Source organism: Rhodofomes roseus, assembly GCF_022264815.1.
Source record: "Rhodofomes roseus strain CIRM-BRFM 1785 chromosome Unknown C8Q71scaffold_12, whole genome shotgun sequence".
Classification (NCBI taxonomy): Eukaryota; Fungi; Basidiomycota; class Agaricomycetes; order Polyporales; family Fomitopsidaceae; genus Rhodofomes; species Rhodofomes roseus.
In genome coordinates, this window is record NW_025952968.1 from 809288 (window position 1) to 834648 (window position 25361).

The window sequence follows — 25361 nt, forward strand, 5'->3', positions numbered from 1 at the left end:
CCTTTCGAGAAGGCAGGGCACCTCGACTGCACTCGGGTGGGCAGTCTCCAGACGTACGTACCCGTCCGCCTCCAGCCTCGATGGCGACCATACGCCTCGCTTGACTCTTACTCTCATAAACATCGTCAGCTCATTGCTTGCTCTACGCTGCACAACTCATGGCCGACCAACGCAATGTTGCGGAGGTCTCTCCGCCCGCTAACGGGTCGTCTGCGGAGCAGCATGTCCCGGACCCGAGAAGACCTCTCGTGCAACGCGCACTAGAGCGGACTGTTGATAGGCTCGGAAGAAGTAGATCAATTGGAAACAAGAACGAGATGTCCCAGAGCCAGCCCGCGCTGCCTGCGCAGAGCCCGAGCCGCCTCTTGGCCCTCAGGAGCCGCGTGAAGGGGAAGGAGAGGGCTTCAGTTGCAGATGATGGCAGCAGCGAAGGTTGGTCTCAGTCTCAACGCACTTCGGGACGTATATGCTCACTGACGCGCAGGAGAGGTTGCAACCGCCCGTTCGCAAGACCTCAGCTTGCCAAGTCGGACAAAGTCGTCCTCGTCTGCGGCGCGGCTCAAATCCCCCGCAGCGACGTCTCGTACGAGAGATGATGATTCCCCTTTTATCACACCGCGTTCGCCTCCTCTAGGACCGAGACGCGTTGAGTTGCAACGGCTCTTCCGAGGCAACCAATCCGTACGTCTCCACTTGTTGCGGGTGCAGTACCGACTCCAACCACTTCCGTAGATGCACGCCGGAACGCAGACGTTGATACAAGCATTGCAAGCAATGCCCTGGGCGGAATATCAGGACGATGATGATGAACCACCGCAGAATGACGCACCCATGGATTCTTCCAGTGACGAGGATGATCGACGTGGTGAATTATCCCATTCGTCGCTTTCCGATAGTCACTGATAGGATTTTCAAGGAAACCAATTGGCCTCCTCAATACATACTATATACCGACCGCTCGCGCGCTCTAAGCGTGGCAAGCTGCCTACGCTGTATTCTCCACCCAGGAGCCCATGCCTTGAACCTGTGACTGACAGAGAGGAGACACCACATCTAGAAGAGGCTGTAGTATCAGACGAAGAACTGCAAGACGACTTCGAAACACCGGATGACGCTGCGGATGTGATGTGCGGTCAGCCTGCGCCCGTAGACCAGCCATCTTTCCCCGATCAATCCACCCTTGAGATACATAGACATCCGCCTGCACGCTCTGGAAGCATGGGCACGGTCAAGATACAGCGCAGGTCGCGACTAGCTGAAAAGCTCAGAGACATTTTCGAACTGCAGGGCATCCAAGAGGTCGTTGCAGGTAACTCGGTTCCTGTTGTCAGCCATTGCATGTTACCGACCACGTATATTCAGAGATGCCTTGTTGGCTCCTGCGGTCAATACGTACGCGTCCCAGTCACTCCGATGTGTCTGCTTACTAAGTTCGAACGTCCGCGGCCACTAGTATTACAGGGATATATGTACCTCACTGATTCCTACCTGTGCTTCTTTGCACATATGCCTTCGAAAGAGGTAGATATGAAGTTTCCTTCAGTTGAGCGTATCTGAACGTCGCTACAGGATCAAGTCCTGAAGTCCGGCTCGATGTCCAAGAGGGCACAACGTACCAAGCGCTGGATCCGTCATTGGTTTGTTCTGAAGAACGACGCTCTCTCTTGGTATCAGTCACCATCGGTATGACAGAATCGCAGAACGACATTCGCAAGCATTAACTCTTGTATAGGACCCATATTTTCCCCACGGCATCATAGACCTGCGGTACGCAGTTTCATGTGAACCGCTCGAACAGATGGACATACGTATTCGGACAAATCAGAAGACGATTAGGCTATCCGCTGAATCCATGCCGAACCGAGATGAATGGGTCAAGGCTATCCGCAAAGTCATGTTCAGAGCGCAGAACATGGGCGACAGTGTGAAGGTGCGTGCGAGAGACCACTTCTTCGAACAGAGACTCACCTTGCCACGAAGATCGCGATTCCATATACAGCCATCGCGGACGTTGAGAGGTCGTCGGCGATAGATTTCAGCGAGACTATAGAGGTCAAGGTCATGGACAGAGACCATCCTTCATCGACGGACTCCTATTTCTTTGCCTACTTCCGAGACCTCCCGTCTGCCCTCGAGCAGATCCGCGATGTTGTACGCGCATCCAGAGGGATCCCGACGGACTCGCGTATCCCTTCAGTTATCGACACGACCATTAGCAAACCAGTTACGCCGCCTCCAATCACATCCCGGACACAAAGCACGACGTTCATGGACCAGCTACCTAAGTCGCCGTCCGGCTTCAGGATACCTTCTATACTACGTCCTCTGCAAGACTCGCTACCACGCGTTCGAGCGACTGTACCTCCCGGTCGGGCGACATCCCTTGATGGGGAAGACAGCGAAGACTACACCCACGTTGCCAAGAGAGGGTCATCGACCTTCATGGCCATCACCACATCCCCTACGTCGAGTACTCTGCCTGAAGATCGAGGTTTACCACCTCCTGAAGGTAGTTCCTCATCTCCGCCAAATACGGCACTTCATACGTACCCGCCCTCACCTTCCTCTTCGCCTACAATGTCAGACATCACAACGCCATCCAAGGATGGTGGTTCGTGGATGGTCGGTGTGCCCTCCTGGCTGAGGATGCCATCCATTCCTTCGCGGCGAACCCTCACAAGTGCATTCGGCATCAGATCGGGTGAAACTCGCAGTATGCCGGAGAGCGAGGGTGTCTCAGAGGTTCTCTCGTCAAACACTGGAACCGGTAGCCGTATGTCCGCCAGTAGCAGCGGTCCAAACGATTTTGGCTACTTCAGCGTTCTGGAGGCGCCTACAACACTCGATGGCGATAGCATTGAGAAGTTCCGATCCGCATTCGCACTTGATGAGAAGGAGACATTACTTGGCGGTAAGTTCCCAGTCACGTCACCTCTGCTCGTCTGACGTGTAACGTAGTGTTCCCCGGATATATCTACCGCCTGCTTCCCGTCTATGGACGCTTGTATGTGTCTACCAATTTCTTCTGCTTCAAGAGCAGCGGACCATTGACCACACGAACAAGGGTCAGTATTTCGATCAATTACACGAGCCATGACTGAAAGCGACTAGATGATCCTTCCTATACGAGACATTTTGTCTACAGAAATGTCTAAAGCGTTCCATTTCGGCCATTATGGGCTGGTCATCGTCGTCAGGGGGCATGAAGAGCTGTTCTTCGAGTTCGGCGACGAAGAACGCCGCGCAGCTTTCGCATCGCTTCTTGAGCGGCAGATGGAGGATGAAAGGCGTCGATCACCCGGGACCGACACGAGTAGCTCGACACCAGGACGTCACGATACGCTCATCCTGGATGAAGTTGGGCCTCGGCTTCCCTCGGATACTGCAAAGAAGGCTATGTATGACGGATCGATGTCTGAATCACTGCCTGCAGTCATGTTCAACTCTGCGTCTTCTACATTCCTCACGTTCAAGCCGGACAAATCGTTACACTTCACCTTCTTGACCATTGGTTCTCGAGGAGATGTTCAGCCGTATATCGCATTGGCAAAGGGCTTGATGAAGGATGGCCATCGCTGCCGGATTGCGACTCATGGAGAGTTCAAGGATTGGATTGAAGCCGTAGGTTGTTCGATGTGCTGGTCGAACAAGAACTGATACAGAATCATAATATAGCACGGAATCGAGTTCGGCTACGTTGGCGGGGACCCGGCAGAACTCATGCGGATTTGCGTGGAGAATGGGACGTTCACCGTCGCGTTCCTGAAGGAGGGTATGCTCAAGGTGAATGCCACCGTGCGCACAAAATGCTTTGTCGACTGACCTACAGTCAGTTTCGCGGGTGGATCGAGGACTTGCTCAAGACCTCATGGGAAGCCTGCCAAGGCACAGATGTCCTTATTGAAAGCCCCAGCGCGATGAGCGGCTATCATATAGCGGAAGCACTTGGTATACCGTACTTCCGAGCGTTCACCATGACATGGACTCGCACACGGTGGGTTACATCCTAGACAGACAGCCTCAGTGATGTTAATGAGCATGGCATCGTAGAGCCTACCCGCACGCGTTTGCCGTGCCTGAACACAAGGTTCGAGGGGCTTTGTTTCTACATTTGGCAGATACTAACATGCTCGCAGATGGGAGGCAACTACAACTACATGGTGAGCAGTATCGCCTATGCCCATTCCACTTTTCACCGATACTATGATTGGCAGTCATTTGTGTTGTTTGACCAAGTCTTCTGGCGGGCGACGGCAGGTCAAATTAATCGTTGGAGACGGGACACTCTAGGTCTTGGCAGCACAAGCCTCGATAAGATGGAACCGCACAAGATGCCTTTCCTATATAATTTCAGTCCTGTCATTGTTCCGCCGCCTCTCGACTGGCCGGAATGGATTCACGTTACGGGATACTGGTTCCTGGACGACGCCGACGTTAGCTCCAAGAAATGGTCACCTCCAGCCGATCTTATCATCTTCCTCGATTCCGCTCGCAAAGCCCAGAAGAAAGTCGTCTATATCGGCTTTGGTAGCATTGTCGTGTCTGATCCCAAGTCAATGACCCGTTGCGTAATTGACGCTATAGTTCGAAGTGGTGTCTACGCTATTCTCTCAAAGGGATGGTCAGACCGACTTGTGGATGCTACCGATGTTGCGGAGCCCGAGGAGCCTCTACCGAAGCAGATCTACCCCATCGCGTCCATTCCACACGACTGGCTATTCCAACGCGTCGACGCAGCATGCCATCATGGTGGTGCTGGAACGACTGGAGCTAGTCTACGAGGTATGTTTGCTTGTACTGCTTCGAACCCTGACTCAACAATGATTCGATCATGTAGGTGGTATTCCTACCATCATCAAGCCATTCTTTGGCGATCAATTCTTTTGGGCCGATAGGGTGGAGGCCCTTGGCATCGGTACTGCTGTGCGCAAGTTGACTGTGGAGAGCCTCACTCAAGCCCTGGTCACCGCGACGACCGATCAGAAGCAAATCACTCGTGCCAAAGCTGTTGGAGAGAAGATACGTGCGGTCAGTGTTACGCCATATGTAAACTCTCTTGAAACTCACCAGCCAACAGGAGGACGGAGTTGGGACTGCGATAGAAGCCATTTACCGCGATCTTGAATATGCTAGATCCTTGGTCAAAGGGGCCGCCGCAGATGACCTGCAGGATGACGACGGCCTTGACGCTGAGCATGCTACTATCCGTGATCATCGTCAATCTTTGCCGTCTCCCGAATACTCCGGTGCACGATCAGGCAGCAGTTCCATCAGCTCCGCTCAAGACTCTCCGAGCGACTGGAGTGTCATATCCGATCAGGAGTGACCGATATCTGTCAGTTTTCCTTGAACGATCTATGTATAATTCACGACGCGACTCATGTACCCACTGGCAACGTCACACTCATGGTACACCTGCATGTACACTTACGTTACAGCGACTAACTCCTTGGATTGTTCCAATGTCATACCTACAAATTCCCTGACGATAACATGTAGCATAGACCTCGTAATCCATAACCCCCTCTCCGGTGATGGATCATTGTCATGCGACAGCTACCTCTTGCCCGTAGTGCCGCTCGAACACGCGTTTGCTGAATTGTCCGAACGTCTCCGAGGTCGCGATGCGCTGGTTCGTGTCTGGTTGCATGAAGAGTGCCAACGTTTCGCGGGAAACACCCTCCATCCCCGCGCCAGCACCGACCCGTACGCAATGGGGCGTTGCACGCAAGCTACCTGCCGTAGCGAGCTCTAGGGCCTCGCCAGTCTGGAAAGCGAGACACTCCGAAGGAATGGACACTTTGGTCAAATCACCACCGCGAGTCCTGATGTATAGACCGGATGAGGGAGAGGGGTTCTGTACGATGACCGGCTCCCCCGCTGGGCCTGGGCGAACGAACATGGCCTGCATCGGTGGTAAGCCGCAGAGCACCTCGGAACTTACGGGGACGGCTTACCGAACATAATCCAGTTAGAAGTGAATGGTCGATGTGGAAGCCACACCAGTTATCGATGGGCTCATCTTCCGAAGGAGGCTCAGCATCCGAGGGGGGCGCGAAGTAGTGGAGGAGACGGGCTTTGGTGGTTTGAGAGGTTCTAATCAGGTCGCCCAGCGATACGGAGGTGTTCGTGAGGTGCGCGGAAGCTGCGCCATGTACTCAGTACAGTACCTCGTAAATGACGCTCTCTCTCAAGGGGCTGCGTACCGAAAGGCTGACAAGCGATCGCCAATTCTGTGCCGACCTTGAACACGAATCTATGCTCAAGTTCATGAGGATCCACCGTCGCACAGTGGCACTGAGTTCTGACCTGCCCAATGTCTTGAAGGCATCCTCGAATCCTTCTATCCCTTCTACGTCTTTCGCAGGCCCTGAGTCACAGGTAAGATCAGTAGTGGGCTTTACATGTCGAAAATGGACTGACATATGTTTGTTCCATAATACTCCGGATATGCTTGACGTTGTTCTGCGGTCACATTAGGGGTGTCTACAATAGGATTCGCATAATATGATCCCTTCAGGGTGTCTACAGCGAGGCCGTCAAACCTTTGCACATGAGAGTTCTCATTGTCTTCCGTACGTACCGGGTTTGCCGTTCATGACCTCCTGTATAGCAAAATGAGAAGGCAATCGTACTTTCAGGTGTCATAGTCCCTTACCTTGCCATGTGACCATCCAAAGCTGTGAATGTCATGGTGAGGACGAGTGAGGATGGGATGTACAATACTGTATAAGACACACCTGTATTTGCTCCGCGGATCTGCATAACGCTCCCTCGTTTGGTGATCAAGATGCGCGAAACGGTAGGCGAGCTTGAGTAACCTTTCCCTTGCGGTCACATAGTTTGGTGGCAAATCACGGACAATAACGATCCCTAGACAGCCCGGCTCAGAGCCGAATGCCTTCGCTGGAAATATGTGTCTCCGTCATCATATCAACGCTGCATATTCACCAGTGCTCACCAATGGAAGCGGTAAGGGACAATGGAGAGTTCACTAGAGTGGGGTACGATATAGAGACCGCGCCTTCCGAGGTGTAGGTGATCGGACTGTCGCTTGCAACTGTGGCCAGGCGTCTAGACAGTGTAGATTTCCAGACATTCGTCGTAGCACGGGTAGCGAGCTTCAGAGCAGGCATTTGGTATGGTCTGACTCCGCGGTTGCAGTTGAACTTCAAGAATTGTGTACTGGACGCTGATAAGCACCGTTGGACGTCCTGTACCAGCAGCAGAGCGCGAAATAGTTCTTCCCCGTGACAGGAAACATCGCATCTAGATCCGCTAGATTACGATCCTACTCAACGTTGTACATGGAGGTCCCAGTAGAGTACAATACAGTCGGATTACACAAAATACAAGGTTAAGGCGCGGTCTAGTGGATGCCGTTGACAGAAAAAGCACCGTTGGACGCAGAAATGACATTTGCCTCGGAGAGTGCTTTTCGCAAAGCACCACCAGTCTCGTCAATGAAATGTAGGAATCTCAGAATCTCTCGGCATAATTGCCAGTCTTTGACCGCGATAGCACTCCTCAGAAGTCGCACAGCATCTCCGCCGACTCCGTCGGCATCCAACTGGTCAAGGCCATGTAAGACAAGCAAGTAAGATCCTGCCGTCTTCAGCCGGTTGGACGACAGGCACAACTGGAGCACGAACTCAGCAAGATGTTCGTCCGGTTACAAAGGAAGACTCACCTCTAACATATCCTTTGGATTGCCTACTACGTCAAACAGCCGTGCCCATCTGGTCATTTCGATCTTGCGCGCGCACCCAACCACGACGTCCAAGCAGACGTCGAAATGGTCTAGGAACTCGATCGTATCGGGCAGGAGGTGCTCTCGCATAGTAGAACCATCCCCTTCTTGCAAGGCAGATGCATCTTTTTCGACGACATTATGCAATGTCATCTCCAGCGCGTGCGCGAAGTACACCAGATGCTGATAATGTGATGCGAAGAGGATGGCTTCTCTGACCTGCCCGTTCTCTAGGTGGTGGAGCAAGACATGATGAAGGAAGAGGTGCGACTACAATGACGCAAGTCAGTATTGAGCAACACTTTCGACGCGATACGTACACTAGTGACTTGTCGGAACATAGTGAATGAAAGGTTGGCTCTGGTAGCTGCTTCGTACTCTACACCAATGAAGATTCCCTTATCCATAAGAACAGCTGGAACGCGGTGAATACCATAAGTCTTGGTGTAGCGCGGTGACTCACATAATGGATAGAATTGCAGAGGTATGTTGAGACTCTCCTTCACATTCTCCTGCGCAACTCCAGGCGAGCCGGACGCCCCCGCTTCGCTGGGAGACTCAATGTTTAAGGCGTTCAGCCACAGTCGAATTCCTTGGCCATCGTATCCCCATAACGAGTTCTCCAGAGTGCCGATGCCACGAAGGTGGATCCAACAGAACTCGATTCTGTCGGCCAGGACATGCATGTCGTATCTGACTTCGTTGTCACCAGACTGACGAATAGATGAGTCCACCTATCATCGAAGGACTCAAGCACACCACTCACCCTTCGAGGCCTAAGGAGGACAAGCTTCCCGCCCACGATCATCAACACTGTCGCCACGCCGAGATCATCTACTGGGTCTCCCAGTTCTATCATAAAGGTTCAGCATGAAGAAAGGGACCACGAGACAAGTCATTCTTACGTTTCTGGGCACTCGGTATCATCCAACTCAGCGACCTCACGGCACCGGGGACGGATATAACACCGGCAAAGCTGATGCTGCCGCATTGGTGAAGCTTGATGGTGTCTGAAGTGGGAATGATCAGGTAGTGGTAGAGCGTATTGTCTGCCGTGTAGACAAGGAGCGAGTTGTCGACGAGAGAGAGAACAACCACGGGAGAGGTGAGGATTTCCCGATGCAGCACGTTCTGGTTGCTCAGCTCCAGATCACGAGAATACATCCGGATCTTCGTTTGACAGTAAGCGTCACGATCCTGCATCTATGAGAAAGATAGCACACCTGATACGAGTTTGCTACGTCCACGGCAGCGATCAAGACGTGGTGAAACCAAAGTAGACCGCCCTTCACAGCGAACGCGTTCTCTTGAAGGTCATCCGCAAATAGCTTCCACCGTCCAGATGTAGTGCTATAATGAGCGAGACCACGTCGTCCAGCGACAGCGATAAGGCGTCCATCTGCACTTAGTGCTGAGTAGCGGATAGGCCAATTTGCCGAGAGGTATGCATGAGGAATCTGAAACGATCCTGAGCTCGCGAGATGCATATATGTACGTCATACGTACCTTGACATGTTGCCAGACGTCGGACTCAGGGTTGATCACACTCATGTCAGGTTGGTCGGCGCCACGATAAACTAGTACCCGGTCGTCCATCTGGAGGAATGCATATTGCGTATTGTCCTACAAAGAGTCAATCTGTGGTTCGCTTCCTCGACGAACAACATACCGGTGAATGCTGTCCAGTGGTTGCACTCTTGGCGAATGGTATGACGAATAATTGCCCGTCAGTCTCTTCGCATTGTCAGCTGTCTGAAGAGATGGAAAGGATACGCTGAGCGCACAACTTACTATCAGGAGTAGGTTTCGCCAGTACTACGAGCTCGAAGTTTCCTGGAGCCCAGAACTGCGCCATAATCAGAGGATGTCACAGCAGAGCGAGGAAGTACCGTACCAAGTCTGTCACTCCATACATGAACGAGTCTTGGAATCTGTGGATCTATGTCAGCAATGTTACGTCTCAAGGTGACCACACAGACTTGTCCGGATCGACTTCATACTCGACTCCAAAGCCCCAAGCTAGACATCGCCCGCCTACGCTCCAGATCGCCCAGCCCTTCTCCCAACCGACAGCGAGGACGTAACCATCGGAACTCCACTCCAAGGAGAACACAGGTCCCGTGCCCTCTCGGGCGTACATATCAGGTATTTGAAGAGCTTGGGCCTTTGGAGGAGGACCGTCTTCAGATGGAAACCCTGTCAGCTCTACAGTTCCACTGACAATTCGTAATTTTAGCCCTAGCTCAAACGCGCGTGCCATAAGTGACCAACGTACCAATGTGTACCGGTGGCAATAAGAGAGAAGCGGGTGTTCATCGCAACGGTCATGGCCCGCCTCGGTTCGTGATACGGGTATTCGCCGTCCTTCATATCGCTAGGATCCTGTCTCCGGCGTTTCTGGACCCAGCGTGGAGGCTCTACGCTGTGTATGCAGGTGCCCTGCCACCGGGCTTCTGAATGTGAGCGAGTGCTGTCTTGCGAGCTCCTCCTACCTTGCGGCTACAAGTCATTGGCGACCTGTCAGCGCCCACGAGCTAGCCCAATACTCGCAAGTACTCGCACCTGTTGCGAGTCTTGGCTAGCGTTTGACAGCGAGCCTCTAGCATGGTCCTCTTCGCTCAAGTCAAGCTGAACGAGGTATGCTCGGCCGTCCGACGTCACCCAAGTTTCAATGCCAGTGGTCTTGGAGTAGAGCATCTTCGTGATGCATACTGAAATGTAATAGTCATATGACACAACACAGCGGTGTGAGATGTATCGCCCACGTACCATCCGAATCTACGAGCCAGGGGAAGTCCTCGTCGTTCAAATACCATGTCGCATACAGGTCATCCGCAGCCTGCGCACCAGGCCATGGGATGCGCTGCACTGTTGACGGACTCTTTGTCGAGAACAGGATGTACCCATTGCGAGGCAATACGCTGCAAGACGGGGATATGTGGGAAGAGGCGCAGAATGAAGCAGGGAGCGCACCTCAGTAGTGTTCCCTCCAGCCGCACTACACCTTCGAGATGAAGTCTGATGGACTGGAATGACAGCGCCTCTCCTGGACCCGGAAGGAAATGGCGCTGTGCACTTGGTGCAAGCTGCGGTGGCTGGTAGGGTGTCTCCTCGGGGTCGTACTCAACCGTGACAATGACGAGGTACGAGGTCGCTGTCTACACAAGAGGGCATTCATGCGTCAATAGTGATGGGGTCCGTACAAGCGGGAACGCACCTGAATGACAATGTTCCTGCCATTCGGCGACCAACTCATGGACACATTCTCTCCATGCTCAACCAATGATGTCGGCGTGCGTGCCAGGTGGGCCAGCACCGCGGAAGGCTATGGGAAGTCAGACATCGGATGGTCACCGGACGACACCAAGCGACCTACTCGGACTCGCCATACAGACACGCCGCTCTTGGTCAGGGTACAGAAGAGACTCTTGCGGGGACTCGGCGACAGACAGATGACTGGCTCACTGGCAGCGGGAAGAGCTGGCGCTGTGGACAACTGCCTCGCGGCAGAGCTGGGGAAGTACATGGTGCTCAAACATAGACTCGCGTAATATGACTGATGAGGTCACTGGCAAGCCAGAGACGGCTGCAGTACGACACGCACGTCGTGGGTAACCGCCATTCTGCACGAATCTCACCCTCTCGCATTCGCAAAGGCTGCTCCTATGCCAAGCAGTAAGCAGGACGCGGCAGGGGCAAATGCGAGTGATGACATATGCATGCAATTGACGATGCGACCACTACAAATACACAGACTGCAAGACCTACGTACGCGCGCTATGGACCCTAATGGTACAAATGACGAACGAAAGAATGTTCGTAGCGGGAACAATAAAGTACTGCGATGCGACAATATTAACTACTACTTACTACTACCGTTGCCATGCGAGCTTTTACGAGGATCGCCGCCAGGACCTCAGGCTCAGCCACGAGCCACCACCCCTCAACCCAAGCGGACGCTCTTCTGCCTTGTCAGCAGGGGCCCGAACGTCAGAAGAAGGGGAGAGGAAGCGGGATGGGGTATAGGAGTCAGACGAGCCCATGGCCATGGGCTGCATACGCGACTGGCGGATAAGGTCCAGGATCATCGAGAAGCCTTGACGAGACTGGAGGCCACGACAAATCAGAAGCTGTTGTAACATGCCATCCGAGAGGCGGCAAGGACGTACCCTCTGTATGTTGGCCTTGAACTTCGTCAGTCCGTGCGTCTCGATCTTTTTGGTCAAACCCCATCCGAAGTTCGACACAAACCGGGCTTCGGTGGTCTGTTGGGTTTTGCTAGACGCAGACAGGTATCAGTACCAGCCCTTGCAGCGTCGATACGTGAAGAAGCTCACCCGTCATCTACTGCCTGGAAGACGATGCGCTCTTCCACATGCAAGACCTTCACATGGTCCAAGTTCCTGGTCATACAGCGCACAACTCGACCAGCTGGGTCTACTTCGCTCTCCTCAATAACCCACGACTCTGCGCGCGATACGATGCCCTTCGGTGCCCATCTTGGCAGTGCACCGCTCTTGAGAATGAGACGGGTGGTCGACAGCGTGCCCGACGGGTTGAACGTTCGAGAAATGACGTCGCACGAGAGGATGTGAGAGGCGAGGGGGTTGGGGTATCTCATGAAGAACGCATATGAGACGATGGACCAGGGATCGCTGTGCCGTGACGTTAGCTTGCAGTCCTCCACGTACGTCGCGAAGCTGCACACTGGACTTACTCGTACAAGAAGGACTGCGAGTAGAACCTCATTGTAGCTAACGATCCCGGGAAAGCCTGAGAGGAGCTATATGAGACAGCTTAGGAGACGTGGGGCAGAGATGGAGATGAATAAGAGCCGCGACACCCGCTCGGCAGATGACCCTCGAACTTAGGAATCCGCTCGGGTTGGTGAGAGATGCCACCTTCCTCATTGGGCCGCAGAAGCACACACGTGATCCTAAATTAGGCTCGCCGGACGCGCTCTGGCTCCTGACGGACATCAGCTGGAGCGGCCAGGAGCGCGGACCCCACAACCCAGGGCTTCGTAGGGTTTCGTGCACACGAGCTTGGGTCATCTGGGACCACCCAGGCGGGACCCGTCCTCCTGAATGAATCCACCAACGACCACCTCTCTCATGTCTGACGAATAATTCACGCACTCACTTCCTTGCCCTCAGGCCTCAGGCCTCACGTCTCGGCTCCACCGACCGGCAGTCAATTATCAGACGTACAGTATCTATAGTATATACAGTCTGGACCTTGAACCCAAGCTCGAACCTCTAAATGTTGTGACGCACACTGTCAGCATCCGTAGCTCTACTGTGAGTAACCCTCGTCTCGAACGCTACCATCCCCAGAAACGAAAACTCGTAAACCGTCAAAAGCGGGCCGGACCCAGACTGGATCCCCTTCGCGGAGGCCGCGCAGTCTATGTTCATCGATCAGGGCGAGCTTCGACCCTTCGTGATTCTCCCCGCCGGCGGCTTCTGCAATTGTGACCCAATCGTCATGCTGCAGATCATGGCTGAACCCGAGCAGATACGTCCGCTTTGCCTTCATCCGTCTCGCCGTCCGGACAGAATCCTCGATCCCATAGTGCGACGTGTGGGACAGTATGCGCAGGCAATCCAGGACGAAGACGGGAGGCACCTTCCCTCGAGACTCGAACATCGTCCATACGTGCTCTGGGATATACGAGACGTCGGAGATGTAGGTAATAGCATCTTGGATCATGAAGCCGAGGCAAAGGTAGGGTTGTATGGCGTCGGTAAGCGGCGACGCGGGAAGGTCTGCAGTATGGATTGGTGTTCCGGGGACGTTGGGCGACGAGGCAGCGGTCGATGCCGGAGACATTGAATGAGGCGTAATGGGCATCTCAACCGGGGGTGGAGGCGTGAATATACGGCCATGTTGCACTGTTGTTCACCACGTTAGCCAATAAGTAGCGAGGCGCATTTTCAGGCATCACATACCTGCAAACGGAGTTATCTGAATGCCAGTGTCTCCGATCTCGAATGGGACGCCTTCTTCTATGATGTGCCACTTGAACTCGGGTACCTTTGTTTACGTGTGCGTTAGTGCATTCGTGGGCGGGTATGTCGGACAAACACTCACATCTCCGCCACCGGAAGCATACTCTTTGGAAATAAGATACGGAAAGGCACGTTGAACTTCCTTGAATGTATTCATAGACACGTAGAGATCTATGTGGGGCTGGATCGCGGCGCGTAAAGTCCATCCTACAACACGGCAAAAGTCAGTCCGGTATGACCACCGAATGCAATGCGTGTCCACTAACCTCTCAGGTCATCCAAGCCATTCATGGCTAACAAGAAGTTGACATGGATACAAGGGTATGAATGGAGATGGGAACGTACCATCAGCATGCGCATGGGTGATGAGAACAGCATCTATACGGCGTAGCCCATACTTAGGGAACCAATCCACCGCGGCTGATTGGAAGCTTTTGCCACAGTCAATGAGGATTGTGCTAAATTCCTGAGATCAATGAATGCATCAGGGACATCATCGGGATGACTAGACGTACACGTTCTCTGAGTGGGCGCCCCGCATCCGCACCACCGCGGATGTGTTGCGCTAGTGCCAAGGAGCACAGCCAGCGACCTGATCAGTTTGTGGAAGACGATGAAAGTATGTCCAACTCACCCTTGCATTCTTTTTACCCTCCGGAGTGAGAGTAGAGAGGCAAGTTCGGCAGGGCACTGCTTCCGGAGGACGAGTCAGGCAGTCGACGTGCGGCACGCAAGAAGACGTCCCGGTGCCCATGAAAATGAGCTCTACAGGTGTGCCTTCATCCTTGTTGTCGCCATTGGTTAAATGCATGTTGTCCGTGTGTAGGTTGTCAGAGTGAAGAGAGAGTAGTGGCGACAAAGACGTCCGTCGGGATAGGGAGCAAGCGTTCCACAGCGTTCGGCAACGAAGTGGAACAAGTCCGACGCAATATCACACGATACCGATTCCCCAAGAGAAAGCAGGTAGAGCAGGGCGCAGTGTCCCGGTGGCCTTATATACGACAGCCGGCCGATGGAAAGCGTGAATTACGACTTCGGTGCACATCATGAAAGACGACGGAATGGGTCCGGCAGCGCTGAGCAGGCGCCCCGCGGTATACAGCCTGCATGCATCATATCCACCACGTGCGTCCGCGCGACGTCGCAAACCGTTCATGGCCGACTCAGACGGCTCCTTACAGTGGCGTTACGGCGCGATTCGGGCCTCACGGTATCGTATCTATGTCATGGCAACGTGGACATTCTGCCTTCTAGTGTGCCACCGCAGGGTACAGCGACAAAAAGGGTAGATGAAATACAGAGTCGTGGCAGAGATACAACTGATAGATGTTCGGTGTCTCGGATACAGCGCTAGTGAATCGATACAAGGCGGCTCTTCCCCGAAAACTTCGCAGTTTATTTGGTGAAGACTGTACAGCATTGGTCAGGTCGTCTGCGCTAGTACACGGCTGGCGCACGTACTTGACACGACGTCTTCGTCTTGCATGACATGATTGAGCCCGACTTTCTGTGCGTGGGGGTTGAACTTCGACGACTTGCCCTGCACGAATAGATCAGTAAACGTGTACAGCTCCCGATTAGTGTCGTCCAGCCGACTAGTCAAATGCGACGGCACTTGAAACTCACCCTGCAGGCGCTGTCAGGCAATACGAATGGACGATATCAGCGTTTACATTACTCACCAGACAAGAGCGTATCGGAGATTAGTGGCCAGTGACCGATGGATGCCGTTACAAACGTCCTATCGCGGTCAATTTGTTAACTTCGCCAGCGCGCACGATCGCCGATGGCTGTACTCACCTCCACTGTGGCGCCCTTGCGCAGACATACAGGATCCGCTAGATCGGGGTGTGCGCCGCGTTTCTTCGTGTATACCTTCACGAGACCGAGGTCATCCCACATCCGTTCAATCAGATAGTCCAAGCTGACGTTGCGGGACAACATTCGTGAATAGTTTCATTGTCAATACGTGGATGCACGTACTTCAAGTTCATTTCGCAGCTGATGACCACTGTATGGTCCTCATGCGCAAGCTTGGCCACCTGCTCGAGACTAATGGCGTCAATCTTGTTATACACGTCTGGATCCGTTCAGTAAGAGGTCGCAGCCGAGAACAGACATACACTTACAGAGACAGGGTATGTATTTGCGGTTGCCAATTAGGACGTCGATGAATTCGTCAGTGGTGATCTGACACGACCATAAGCAGTTTGAATGCACGAAGGCGCTAGCATGCTCACGTCTTCCCGGATCATGACATCGCAGTTATGAAGCTTATCTATTCAGCCTCAGTTGACGACGTCTGACGCGAGAATTGGACCACGCACAGCCCGCAAGAATAGTACGGATTGTCCTCTCATCGGTCTTGGTGAGCTTCACTGTATTGTTGATCTGTTGATGTGAGACGTCGAATGAGTTGACAGGCGTGCAACACATACTGTGATCTGACCAGAATAAGTGAACGTTTAGGGCAAAATCATACTGAGGTATGAGCAGACTCACTCCGCCGGTCGTTTTGCGCTTGAACACGATGTCAGGTTTTCGCTTGTTGAGCCGAATGCCAACGGCGTCCAATTCAATCTCCAGCAGGCGACGCTGTTCCTCTGATTTGGTAGCATCCAGCATGATGACTATCAAATCAGCGGTCTTTGCTGTCGAGACGACCTGCCGGCCTCGGCCTCGACCTTGACTTGCACCTTCGACAATACCAGGCAAATCGAGCAGCTGTATACGCGCGCCCTGATGCTCGATGACACCGGGAATAGCCTAAGAAAGAGATGAACAGGACGCTAGGATGTCATAGGCGGAGGTAGCACGAACGGTGAGTGTTGTGAACTCGTACGATGCAGACTCGGAGACGGTATGGGTACATTTGCTCAAGAGAGTCGACTACATCGTCTGTCAGCCTCCTCTGACCTGAAAAATGGATACGCGACTACGGTACCTTCCCGACCGAAGGAAACCCAATCAATGCTACTCGCGCATCTCCAGATTTCTGGACATCGAACCCAGTGCCTGGCCCGCCGGACTTCGTCGCTGGTTCGAGCAGTTGCGCTCGGTAGCGCGCAAGTTTGGCCTTGAGCAGTCCGAGATGGTATTCGGTAGCCTGATAAGATGTGAGATGCGTCTGTGCCTTGCAGTACAAAGTGGTTATCGAACCTTGTTCTTCTGCGCTGTTCGAAGGTGTATCAGTACGTAGGGAAGCCGGGGGGTGTTTGTACTGACTTCGCGCCATCTCATCTATACTCAGTATTACATATGTGCATCCTTGAATGCCGTGACGGCCACGTACCCTCTATCTCCTTGATCTGAATATGATGTACGACACTGGTCTGTATTCAACCGCGCCGACCCAGCCCGTCAATGACCACATACCTTCTCAACGACACCCATCTTGGCAAAGGTCTCCTATGATACGATGAAAGTTTCGATGCTGTACGCAACCGGTGAAGGGCAGTCCGACCTGTTCTGCGAGTAACTCGGAAGACTTGAAGCAGTGGCTGAAGCCAAGCTGAAGCTATAGATGATGGGTGTGTAAGCGCCCGGGTTATGGGCGTCTGACGTCGGAAATGATGAAAGAGGCAGGTCTCGCAGCGCGCGCTTTCCGTTCAGCCCAGGCAGTCGGTCTGCGCCTACCCGTCCGCGCTCTGCACTCTCATCTCGATGAAGCGACACCAGCCGACCCTCTATACGCATCCTGAGGACGATGCCGATGACGAACGGGAGGGCAGCTGGTCCTCGGCCAGGGCGCAGCAGACGCCGCCAACGTCTATGGGTTCCCTAAACTCCAGGCGGTCAAAAGCCCGGCAGAGAAGTACATTCTCCCCAGGACCTCTCGTCCCGAACACTCCCGTGGCCTCGTCGTCGAATGGGCCTCCGAAACCTGTGTACCCTAACATCTACACCCAGTTCGTGCGGCGTTACAGGTCCGGGCAAAGCATAGACGACGATCCCCGCAACGACCCCGACAGTCACTACTACCAACGCGGCTTGGGGCAGTTGGTCGATGCGGGAGACAGTGACGATGAAGAAACTAGGATAGTCAGTGTAGGAGGCGGTGAGGCAGATCGCCTGTCCTCTCTTATGCTGGATGCCGAGCCCATTGAGCCGGAAAGTCTGGAGGATCGAGAGAGGTTGGAATGGCAAACTATGCTGGCCTCTGTTCTGGAAGGCGAGGTACTGAAGTCGGAGAACACGCGGATCGCCGGTACTCTCAATTCGTCCTCAGAGGAGGAGAACAACCTACGCGCGAACCTCTGGCTTGGTATCCGAGCCAAGGTTCACGGAAGGACAGTTGAAGAGGAACGCAGGAGGCTGGAAGAGCGACGTCTACGGACTGTTGACACGGTCATCAAGGAGATCCTTGCCTTCCGAGTCGACGACCTTCCACCAGAATCCACCGAATCTCCCGCTACACATGCTCTCGGCCAAGTCAATGCTCTCCTTCATCGCCTCGATGTCGCCCACTCCCTATACCCAAGTTTACGGGTCTTCCACCAGGACCACCCATCCGCTGGAGAGGCCAAGTTCCAAGTGCGCTGTGATACCCTTAATACCTGGTCCACCGTCATAACCTCCCTTCGTCAACTTCTGAGCGTCATGCGCAAATGGACAGGCAGCGAAAATCTGGATGTCACTCAACCCACGTCCACTCCCTCCACCACGTTCCCTCCTAGCAGGGGACAGGGTGAACCTGCCCACGGGACCACGTTTGTTGATCGTTTACTAAAGGAGGAATCCATCCAGAGGCAGTTCGAGAAGGGGTCCATGACTACCATTCACGCTCTTGTTGGTACTACGCGCGACGCTCATGTCAACCTAGCCCCCATGTTCCGAGAGATGAACCTACCTTCCTTCGAGACGGAACTTGTTCCCCTCGTCTCATTCCTAACCAACCTCGCTCAGGCGGTGTTGCGCGTGCGTCTGGACTATGCGCAGAAGCTGAAAAACCCGGATGTGCTGATCATTGACCAAATGACGGAGGATCTAAAAGTGAAGATCGGCTTCGCGTGTACCTTGAAGAGGCAGTACGAAGCGTTCCTCATACCGGATCCCGGAGGGAATTGGAAGCTCCCGCCGTGTATCAGCGATGACTACGACTCCGTTATCTTGGAAGCCCTGACGTTCTTCTTCAAGCTCATCCACTGGAAACTGAAGAGCGGTACGAAGGGCATCTACTTCAAGGAGACGGATGTCATCGAAGCGCAATGGGCGACCTTCAACGACGTTAGCTTGACCATTCCGAGCGGCGCCTCACTCGTTGCAGAACAGTTGTGGTACGTCGCGCAGTTGTAAGCCAGTGGGTCAGAGTTTGACGTATCTCAACAGCGCACTCACCAACAAACTCATGGTTCGCGTCACCAACTACTTCGATACGCAGATCCGTATCCCCATAGCCAGCGAGCCGTCGCAGACACCTACCATCCGTGACGCCAAGCCTCAATCCTTGCCGAACGGGTCTACCCCCTCCACATTCGAGGCTCACATGAACCCTACATCCAACAAAGGGATGTCCGACGAGCAGCGCGTCAGCTGGTACGGGAAAGTTCTCGACGGTGTCAAACAGCGCCATCGAAAGCTGCAGAGGCTAGCACGGTTAGGGACTTATTGTTATCCTCATTATCCACGATGCTAACGTACAACAATCACAGAGTCCTCACGCAGCGATTCAGCAACTCTGCGGAATACGACCTTGAAGACGTACCTATAGACACATTCATAGCGTTGCTCGTCGAGACGGATCATTTCCTGGTGTACACCCATAGCTTCGAAGAGGATGGGACGTACATTGTCGCACCGCATACCCTCCGGGATCGCCCAGAAGCCGTCCGTAGGATACTGATAGAGGCCTTCCACGTCAACGAGGTCGATGAGTCGACCTGGATGATGGATATCGGTGATCATGAACAAGAGGATGACGAGGACGTCTCGTACCTCCTGGTCTTGTCGCCCCGGGTACGATTCGTCTGGAACGGGATGGTCCTGATGCTCCCCATCCCGAAATGGGATCTCGACCTCAAGGACAATCGAGTGCGCCTCATAGCCGATGGGCCCCAGCATCGATTGGCTACGGCAAAGGACCGTTTCACGGAGTTGTTTCTGCCCATTGACGAAGAAGGCGAGCCACTGGAGTCGCCTCTACCTCCGTTAACGTGCCTCGTGGAGGCCCAGGCGCATCTCCCACTGGTCAACCGGGAACTGCGTAAGATCAGCCGGGCGAACAACAAGCTGGCCGAGTCGATCGTAAACTCCGTACAGTATGTACGGACTGCTTTGCAATCCGCCACGGGTTACCAGGAGTTGCTGGAGAATTGGTTCGGCTTCGCAGCCGAACATGGGACGCACGTTCAGAAGCACATGGATCGTACTACGATGCTCAAGTTCAATCGCCTCTTGATCAAGCTCGCTATTTCCTGGGTCTCCTTCATCTGCGACGACTGCGACCCCAACGATCGGAAGACCTTCCGGTGGGCAGTCACTGCGCTGCAGTTTACGCTCCACCGCACACGGCGCAACAACATCCTGCAGCTACCCGAGGAACAATTCGAAATGCTTCGACAGAAAGTCGCCAGCTGCATGACTTTGCTTATCAGCCACTTCGATATCCTCGGTGCGCGCTCCAGCCTCGAGGCAAAGAGAGAGAAGGAGAGGCAGGAAGAGCTCTTGCGTCAACAAGCCGCCAGCAATCGCCAGGATGAGGATGACCTGCTGGACGTTCCGCAGAAGAAAGACGAGACGGCTTACGCATACACCGATCCTATCATCCGGACGTTCTGGGAGAAATCCACTCAAGCGGTGCGAGATCTGGAGGATCTGCGTGCCCGGGTTGGCATCGAGCAGCACACCGTCGGTCGCGTGCTGGACGAGGAGAAGTTGGTCGACCGTTCTCTGGTGTTCTTGGCAGGATCAGCATCCAACGTGTCCCTTCGGTGGCAGCAGGGACGTTTCATTGGCGCTGGTTCCTTCGGATCGGTCTACCTCGCTGTGAATCTTGACTCCGGCTCTCTCATGGCAGTGAAAGAGATCAAGTTCCAAGAATACGCTGGGCTTCCCACCCTCTACTCCCAAATCAAGGACGAACTCAACGTCATGGAGATGCTCCATCATCCGAACATCGTCGAGTACTATGGTATCGAGGTGCATCGTGACAAGGTCTTCATATTCGAGGAGTACTGCCAAGGCGGTAGCTTGGCTGCCTTACTAGAGCATGGACGGATCGAGGATGACGGGATTCTCCAGATCTACACCTTGCAGATGCTGGAGGGCCTGGCATATCTGCACTCCAAAGGAATTGTACACCGAGACATCAAGCCAGACAGTGAGTTGGCCGTTTCACGTTGTGCGGTGAGTTCTAGCGCTCACCGCTTTCTAGACATCCTCCTTGATCACATGGGCGTCATCAAGTTCGTGGACTTCGGGGCCGCGAAAATCCTTGCCAAGAACCAGCGTTCTATACAACGCTCACGACGATCCTCAGATGCTGCTACGAATGGTAGCGTCGGAACTGGAGTAAATAACAGTCTGACGGGGACGCCCATGTACATGTCCCCGGAGGTCATCAGGAATAGTTCCCGTGGTAAGCAAGGGGCCATGGATATCTGGTCATTAGGATGCGTTGTTCTCGAGTGCGCAACTGGTCACAAACCTTGGTCCAATCTTGACAACGAATGGTAAGCTGTACGATGGTTGATTGCCCGTCCCGCGCTCAAACCTTCACAGGGCGATCATGTTCCATATAGGCGTAGCGACACAGCACCCTCCCCTTCCTGAGCCCGAACAACTGAGTAACATGGGAATCGACTTCATCCGTCAGTGCCTCACCATCGACCCGCTGCAGCGCCCTACGGCTCTCGAGCTAATGGAGCACCCATGGATGCTCGACTTCCGTGCCGCACTCCAGAGCTACGAGGAGGCAGAGCTTGCTACGAGCCCGCCTGTCGACATGCCTTCCGACCCATCGTATGCCAACGCCTCGGTCGCCCGGCAAGCTGCCATCATTCAGGAGAAGGAGGTAGAGACCATCAAGTCTGCTTCGCCGAGTCTATCACCCGTCGCAACAGCCAACAGTGGTTTCTCTGGCTCGAATGGGAGCTTCCCTGGGTTGTCTGATATTCCTACAGAGGACTTGTAATATTCGACGTGCTGGATTGATTGTAGCCTAGTTTCTGACATTCGCTGACACTGTCTGTATACAAGAAATTCTCTGCTTGGTTCGATAGAGTACCGCAATCTACTTATTCAGGGATAGACGAATACAAGTAAATGCATCGCCTTGCATGGCAATATTTTAATTCATCCGTAGGGCCCATGCGGTCGAGATGCGCACATTCTATGATACCTCGATGTCGTTCGTGGAAGCTATTAGTCGTTTCATCACTTACCCAGATGTGCATCCGGCCGGGCGCAGACAAGTAGACGTCGAACCCAAATGGGCTATCGCAAGCTAAGCCAGTATCGCGCAGAACGTACAATAGTCTACAACGCAAACGTACTAAGATACAGACCACCCGTGGCTGTATGGTCAAGAAACAGTCGTGACGCGTGAAAGAAGAATCACTCGATAACCCAACGCTTTGACCGTGTGCTGTTGTTGCTCCCACTCGACGCATTGCTGCTGTTGGTCGGGGTGCGCTTGAGACTATGTGTCTCGCCCACGGCGGTCTTGGAGGACATGGGCGAACCCGACCCGTACGCGCCGTACATGGGCGGAGGGTCCGGCTGCGACTCGAAGGGTTGCACCGAAGAATTGAAGAAGCGTGGGCCCATGGCTCTTGCACTGGGCTCTACTTGATCCGGATAGGAGCCCATGTAAGTCGGAACAAGCGTGTTAGTCGAAGGGAACTCGACCTTCTCGACGTCCTTCCCAGCTTTGGTCTCCACAGCAGTGGGAAGGAAGTCGTCGCCGTCTGACAATGGCTCCTCAGCGTTTACTGCAAAACGAACGTCAGTAGGACCGCAAATGATGTAGGACCGTACCCACAGTATCGCGGAAGGCCCTTGCCGAAGTTGACGCGGCATATGATGCCCAATACAAGCGTCACTACCGCCAAAAGGACAGAAGCTGATGCCATGATACTGAAGAACCGCCACTGTACGAAGGTCCAGCGGAAAGTGGCGGCCGCGAACATAGAACCCCATCCAGCGAGGTAAACGACAGCTAAGAGAAGGAAAGCTAGCATGGGAAGTCTCTTTTCCCGCCGCACGGAGACCCAGCCCTGCAGTCGAATTAGTCATCGACGTTGACTCCTATGAACTGTCACGAACCAAGCCGAGCCAAGGCACCAAGATCTACGCGTCGAAACGTATCAGTCAATGACAGCTCATACATAAACCAATCAACATACCGCAAGTACCACAACGTCTACAACCTTGAACGCAAGGGCGTGGTCCGTGTGACAGGCGATATAACCGTTGATGAGCTGGTCGATCCACAGACCCGCGGTTACGGCGATAAAGAACAGCGCGACTTGAATAGAGATGGAGAGCAGCAGTACAACATTGTAGATCCGGTTGATGGTGCGGGACGCTCCGACACGTTTGAACGTCTGCCATCCGAATGACTATACAAAGCCGGCCATTAGGCGAAGGGCTTGCAAGATAAGTGTGTCTTTACCTTGATCAGCCTCCAGGAGAGCACGGCAGATACGATCAAAGCTACGCCGTTGAGTGCAAGGCTGGGTATTTCAACGTCGGCCCGCTGGTCCCAATACGTCGGCAACAGGTTCACATGACAAGCACCGTTGGTAGCCAGCTGCGAGAATTCACTATGGAATAGCGCCGTGTCGTACTGATAATGAACAAAATTAAATGACAATGGACTGACAGATCGCGCAGCGTGAGACGCACGATTTGGAAGCCTCCCCAAGCTGAGGCGGCAACATGCATCAGCAGAGTTGCAATTCTGAGCAGTTGGGGCGGATCAGAGTGAGATCACCAGCCAGTCGTGAACAACGTACATGTGCGGGATCGACTCGTTGAGGAGGGCAACAAGGGACATCGCCAGTAACCAGAACTGGAACATGATGAAGGTGATATCCTCGCGCTTGGTGTTATCCAACCTAATGCTCCATCAGGCACTGTCACTACGATGAAAGCGAAGGCTCGACTCACTGTGATAGAGGCCAATTCAGCACAGTCAAGCATGTGTAGCTCAATGTCACGTCATTGAACCCGTCACCGCTGAACTTCAATTCATGTTGTCCGTTAACGACTACGGGTTGGGAGGAGATCGAGCGACGGTGATGATGCTGCAGACCTAGTTTCATGATCCGACTTCCGTCATTTGCTTCAGTTACGCACCTCATCATCCTCATCCTCATCCTCATCCTCAACGTCCTTTTCGTCATACTCAACTTCCTCGTCCGTGGAGGAGACTTCCGACGTCGAAGAAGGCGTTGCCGAAGATGACGTCGCGTGCGTCACCGTGACAGTCCGCGTAGCGGAGGATGTAGAGTTGAGCACTGACGCTTTTGTTGAGGCCGAGGGCAGGGAAGTGCTAGACGTGACTGCTGTAGACAAGGCGTACTTGAGGGACGTGGAGATAGCCGAAGTGAGGACCATCGAAGAGGAAGAACTTGAGAGGGCGGCGCTACTGCTGGAGGATACAGTCGATGATGACAGCAAAGTTGTCGACGCAGCTGAAGATGCGGATGCAGAGGAGGCAGTCGAGACAATGGAGCTAGAGACGGCGGACGTCACGTTTGCATTGGTGAGATCGACGCTGCTGTTTCCAGTCATGGAGGTTGGCTGCCAAAGGATCTCGCAAGACTCCGCACTCAGGGACTCAGGCGCGGCCGTACACATGCGCAGAGCACCATCCCATACTGTGAAACCGTCCTGAGTCGCGTTTCCCTGGCTGACAAGGCCACCCAAGAACGATGCCGCGTTAGCGTTGATGGCGAATGCTTCAATCTGGAGGCCGAGTTGGATGGCAAAATGGAGGACCGAGAAGACGAAGTAGAAGGTCGTAAGCTTAGACAATGTAATACGCTCCCACTATAGCGCAAACATTGAGATTACTACGACGAGGTCTATTGACAATAGAACGCACCAGGAGAGCCAATTGGGCAGAAAGAGGGACATGGGCCCAAGCACGCTGAAAATTCATACGCATTGTGACTAAATAGACATTACATACATGTCAACATACGGTCCGGAGAAATCGAGGAAAGTCCCTGCTCACACAGCTATCGAAGTTGCAAACCGAAGACACAAAGAAATGCGCGAACCCAGCCACAGCACAGCAGAGACGATTAGTGGACAGTCGCACAACGGTCCAGCCGAACTCCCAGGCCAGGGAAGTGAAAGAGCGTGGGGAAGAAAGGGAGAGACGGGGTGAAGGAGGCGGAGAGCGTGGAGGGAACACTCGAAGATGCGAGTTTTTTTTTTTTTTTTTTTTTTTTTTTTTTTTTTTTTTTTTTTTGGAGGGCTATATAGACTAGAGCAGACAACAATTGGTTGTCCCTCGTAGTCCAGCCAGCGGGCGAGCAGGCTCGCCGTTGCTTATCCAAGGGAAAAATGCTTTTACGCACGGCTCCGTTAGGAGCCAGTGTGGGACTCTATCATCCGGGGTCTAGAGCGATCTCGCAGATGCCCGGGTC

General features: G+C 53.6%; 8 protein-coding genes across 8 annotated transcripts; 2 read left to right on the plus strand and 6 right to left on the minus strand.

The window, feature by feature from the left end:
- Window positions 1-317: 317 nt before the first annotated feature.
- Window positions 318-5326, plus strand: C8Q71DRAFT_797349 (uncharacterized protein; the record flags this gene model as incomplete). The annotated part of the gene is made up of 17 exons (XM_047925742.1): window positions 318-432; window positions 485-681; window positions 733-865; window positions 917-1309; window positions 1363-1392; window positions 1454-1521; window positions 1570-1683; window positions 1733-1930; window positions 1981-2911; window positions 2959-3065; window positions 3112-3621; window positions 3676-3783; window positions 3834-3994; window positions 4051-4087; window positions 4215-4782; window positions 4838-5028; window positions 5078-5326. The coding sequence occupies 17 exons, from the start codon at window positions 318-320 to the stop codon at window positions 5324-5326; spliced, it is 4110 nt and encodes a 1369-aa protein (XP_047778214.1).
- Window positions 5327-5545: 219 nt separating this feature from the next.
- On the minus strand, window positions 5546-7136 carry C8Q71DRAFT_908232 (Clavaminate synthase-like protein; the record flags this gene model as incomplete). Its single annotated transcript, XM_047928987.1, has 9 exons — window positions 5546-5905; window positions 5958-6145; window positions 6207-6256; window positions 6310-6370; window positions 6424-6525; window positions 6584-6605; window positions 6659-6680; window positions 6741-6906; window positions 6962-7136. 9 exons carry the CDS (start codon window positions 7134-7136, stop codon window positions 5546-5548), a joined length of 1146 nt encoding a protein of 381 aa, XP_047778215.1.
- Window positions 7137-7228: 92 nt separating this feature from the next.
- Window positions 7229-11372, minus strand: C8Q71DRAFT_98857 (RIC1-domain-containing protein). The gene is made up of 18 exons (XM_047929236.1): window positions 11127-11372; window positions 10968-11075; window positions 10724-10908; window positions 10520-10671; window positions 10313-10461; window positions 10026-10249; window positions 9730-9966; window positions 9645-9681; window positions 9542-9596; window positions 9420-9484; window positions 9257-9373; window positions 8974-9207; window positions 8656-8920; window positions 8517-8602; window positions 8214-8463; window positions 8071-8165; window positions 7691-8020; window positions 7229-7639 (listed from the first exon to the last, which is right to left on the minus strand). Exons 1-18 carry the CDS (start codon window positions 11274-11276, stop codon window positions 7370-7372), a joined length of 3009 nt encoding a protein of 1002 aa, XP_047778216.1. The 5' UTR covers window positions 11277-11372; the 3' UTR covers window positions 7229-7369.
- A 271-nt stretch (window positions 11373-11643) lies between these two features.
- Window positions 11644-12499, minus strand: C8Q71DRAFT_858678 (MSF1-domain-containing protein; the record flags this gene model as incomplete). Its single annotated transcript, XM_047927541.1, has 4 exons — window positions 11644-11856; window positions 11920-12028; window positions 12088-12405; window positions 12468-12499. The coding sequence occupies 4 exons, from the start codon at window positions 12497-12499 to the stop codon at window positions 11644-11646; spliced, it is 672 nt and encodes a 223-aa protein (XP_047778217.1).
- Window positions 12500-13045: 546 nt separating this feature from the next.
- On the minus strand, window positions 13046-14572 carry C8Q71DRAFT_858679 (beta-lactamase-like protein; the record flags this gene model as incomplete). Its single annotated transcript, XM_047927542.1, has 7 exons — window positions 13046-13644; window positions 13702-13786; window positions 13844-13968; window positions 14028-14054; window positions 14107-14219; window positions 14277-14326; window positions 14396-14572. 7 exons carry the CDS (start codon window positions 14570-14572, stop codon window positions 13046-13048), a joined length of 1176 nt encoding a protein of 391 aa, XP_047778218.1.
- Window positions 14573-15156: 584 nt separating this feature from the next.
- On the minus strand, window positions 15157-17154 carry C8Q71DRAFT_858680 (developmentally regulated GTP-binding protein; the record flags this gene model as incomplete). The annotated part of the gene is made up of 15 exons (XM_047927543.1): window positions 15157-15170; window positions 15223-15301; window positions 15562-15685; window positions 15745-15841; window positions 15891-15951; window positions 16002-16039; window positions 16089-16152; window positions 16200-16205; window positions 16264-16527; window positions 16582-16650; window positions 16706-16867; window positions 16921-16934; window positions 16987-17001; window positions 17054-17069; window positions 17137-17154. 15 exons carry the CDS (start codon window positions 17152-17154, stop codon window positions 15157-15159), a joined length of 1041 nt encoding a protein of 346 aa, XP_047778219.1.
- Window positions 16987-22138, plus strand: C8Q71DRAFT_836711 (kinase). Its single transcript, XM_047926451.1, has 6 exons — window positions 16987-17069; window positions 17137-19037; window positions 19090-19356; window positions 19413-21079; window positions 21134-21431; window positions 21481-22138. The coding sequence occupies exons 2-6, from the start codon at window positions 17425-17427 to the stop codon at window positions 21890-21892; spliced, it is 4257 nt and encodes a 1418-aa protein (XP_047778220.1). The 5' UTR covers window positions 16987-17069; window positions 17137-17424; the 3' UTR covers window positions 21893-22138.
- On the minus strand, window positions 22059-25183 carry C8Q71DRAFT_763703 (uncharacterized protein). The gene is made up of 12 exons (XM_047924015.1): window positions 24944-25183; window positions 24812-24879; window positions 24061-24756; window positions 23872-24008; window positions 23718-23819; window positions 23608-23662; window positions 23375-23548; window positions 23106-23321; window positions 23026-23049; window positions 22742-22976; window positions 22143-22691; window positions 22059-22090 (listed from the first exon to the last, which is right to left on the minus strand). Exons 2-11 carry the CDS (start codon window positions 24872-24874, stop codon window positions 22315-22317), a joined length of 2079 nt encoding a protein of 692 aa, XP_047778221.1. The 5' UTR covers window positions 24875-24879; window positions 24944-25183; the 3' UTR covers window positions 22059-22090; window positions 22143-22314.
- Window positions 25184-25361: the final 178 nt, after the last annotated feature.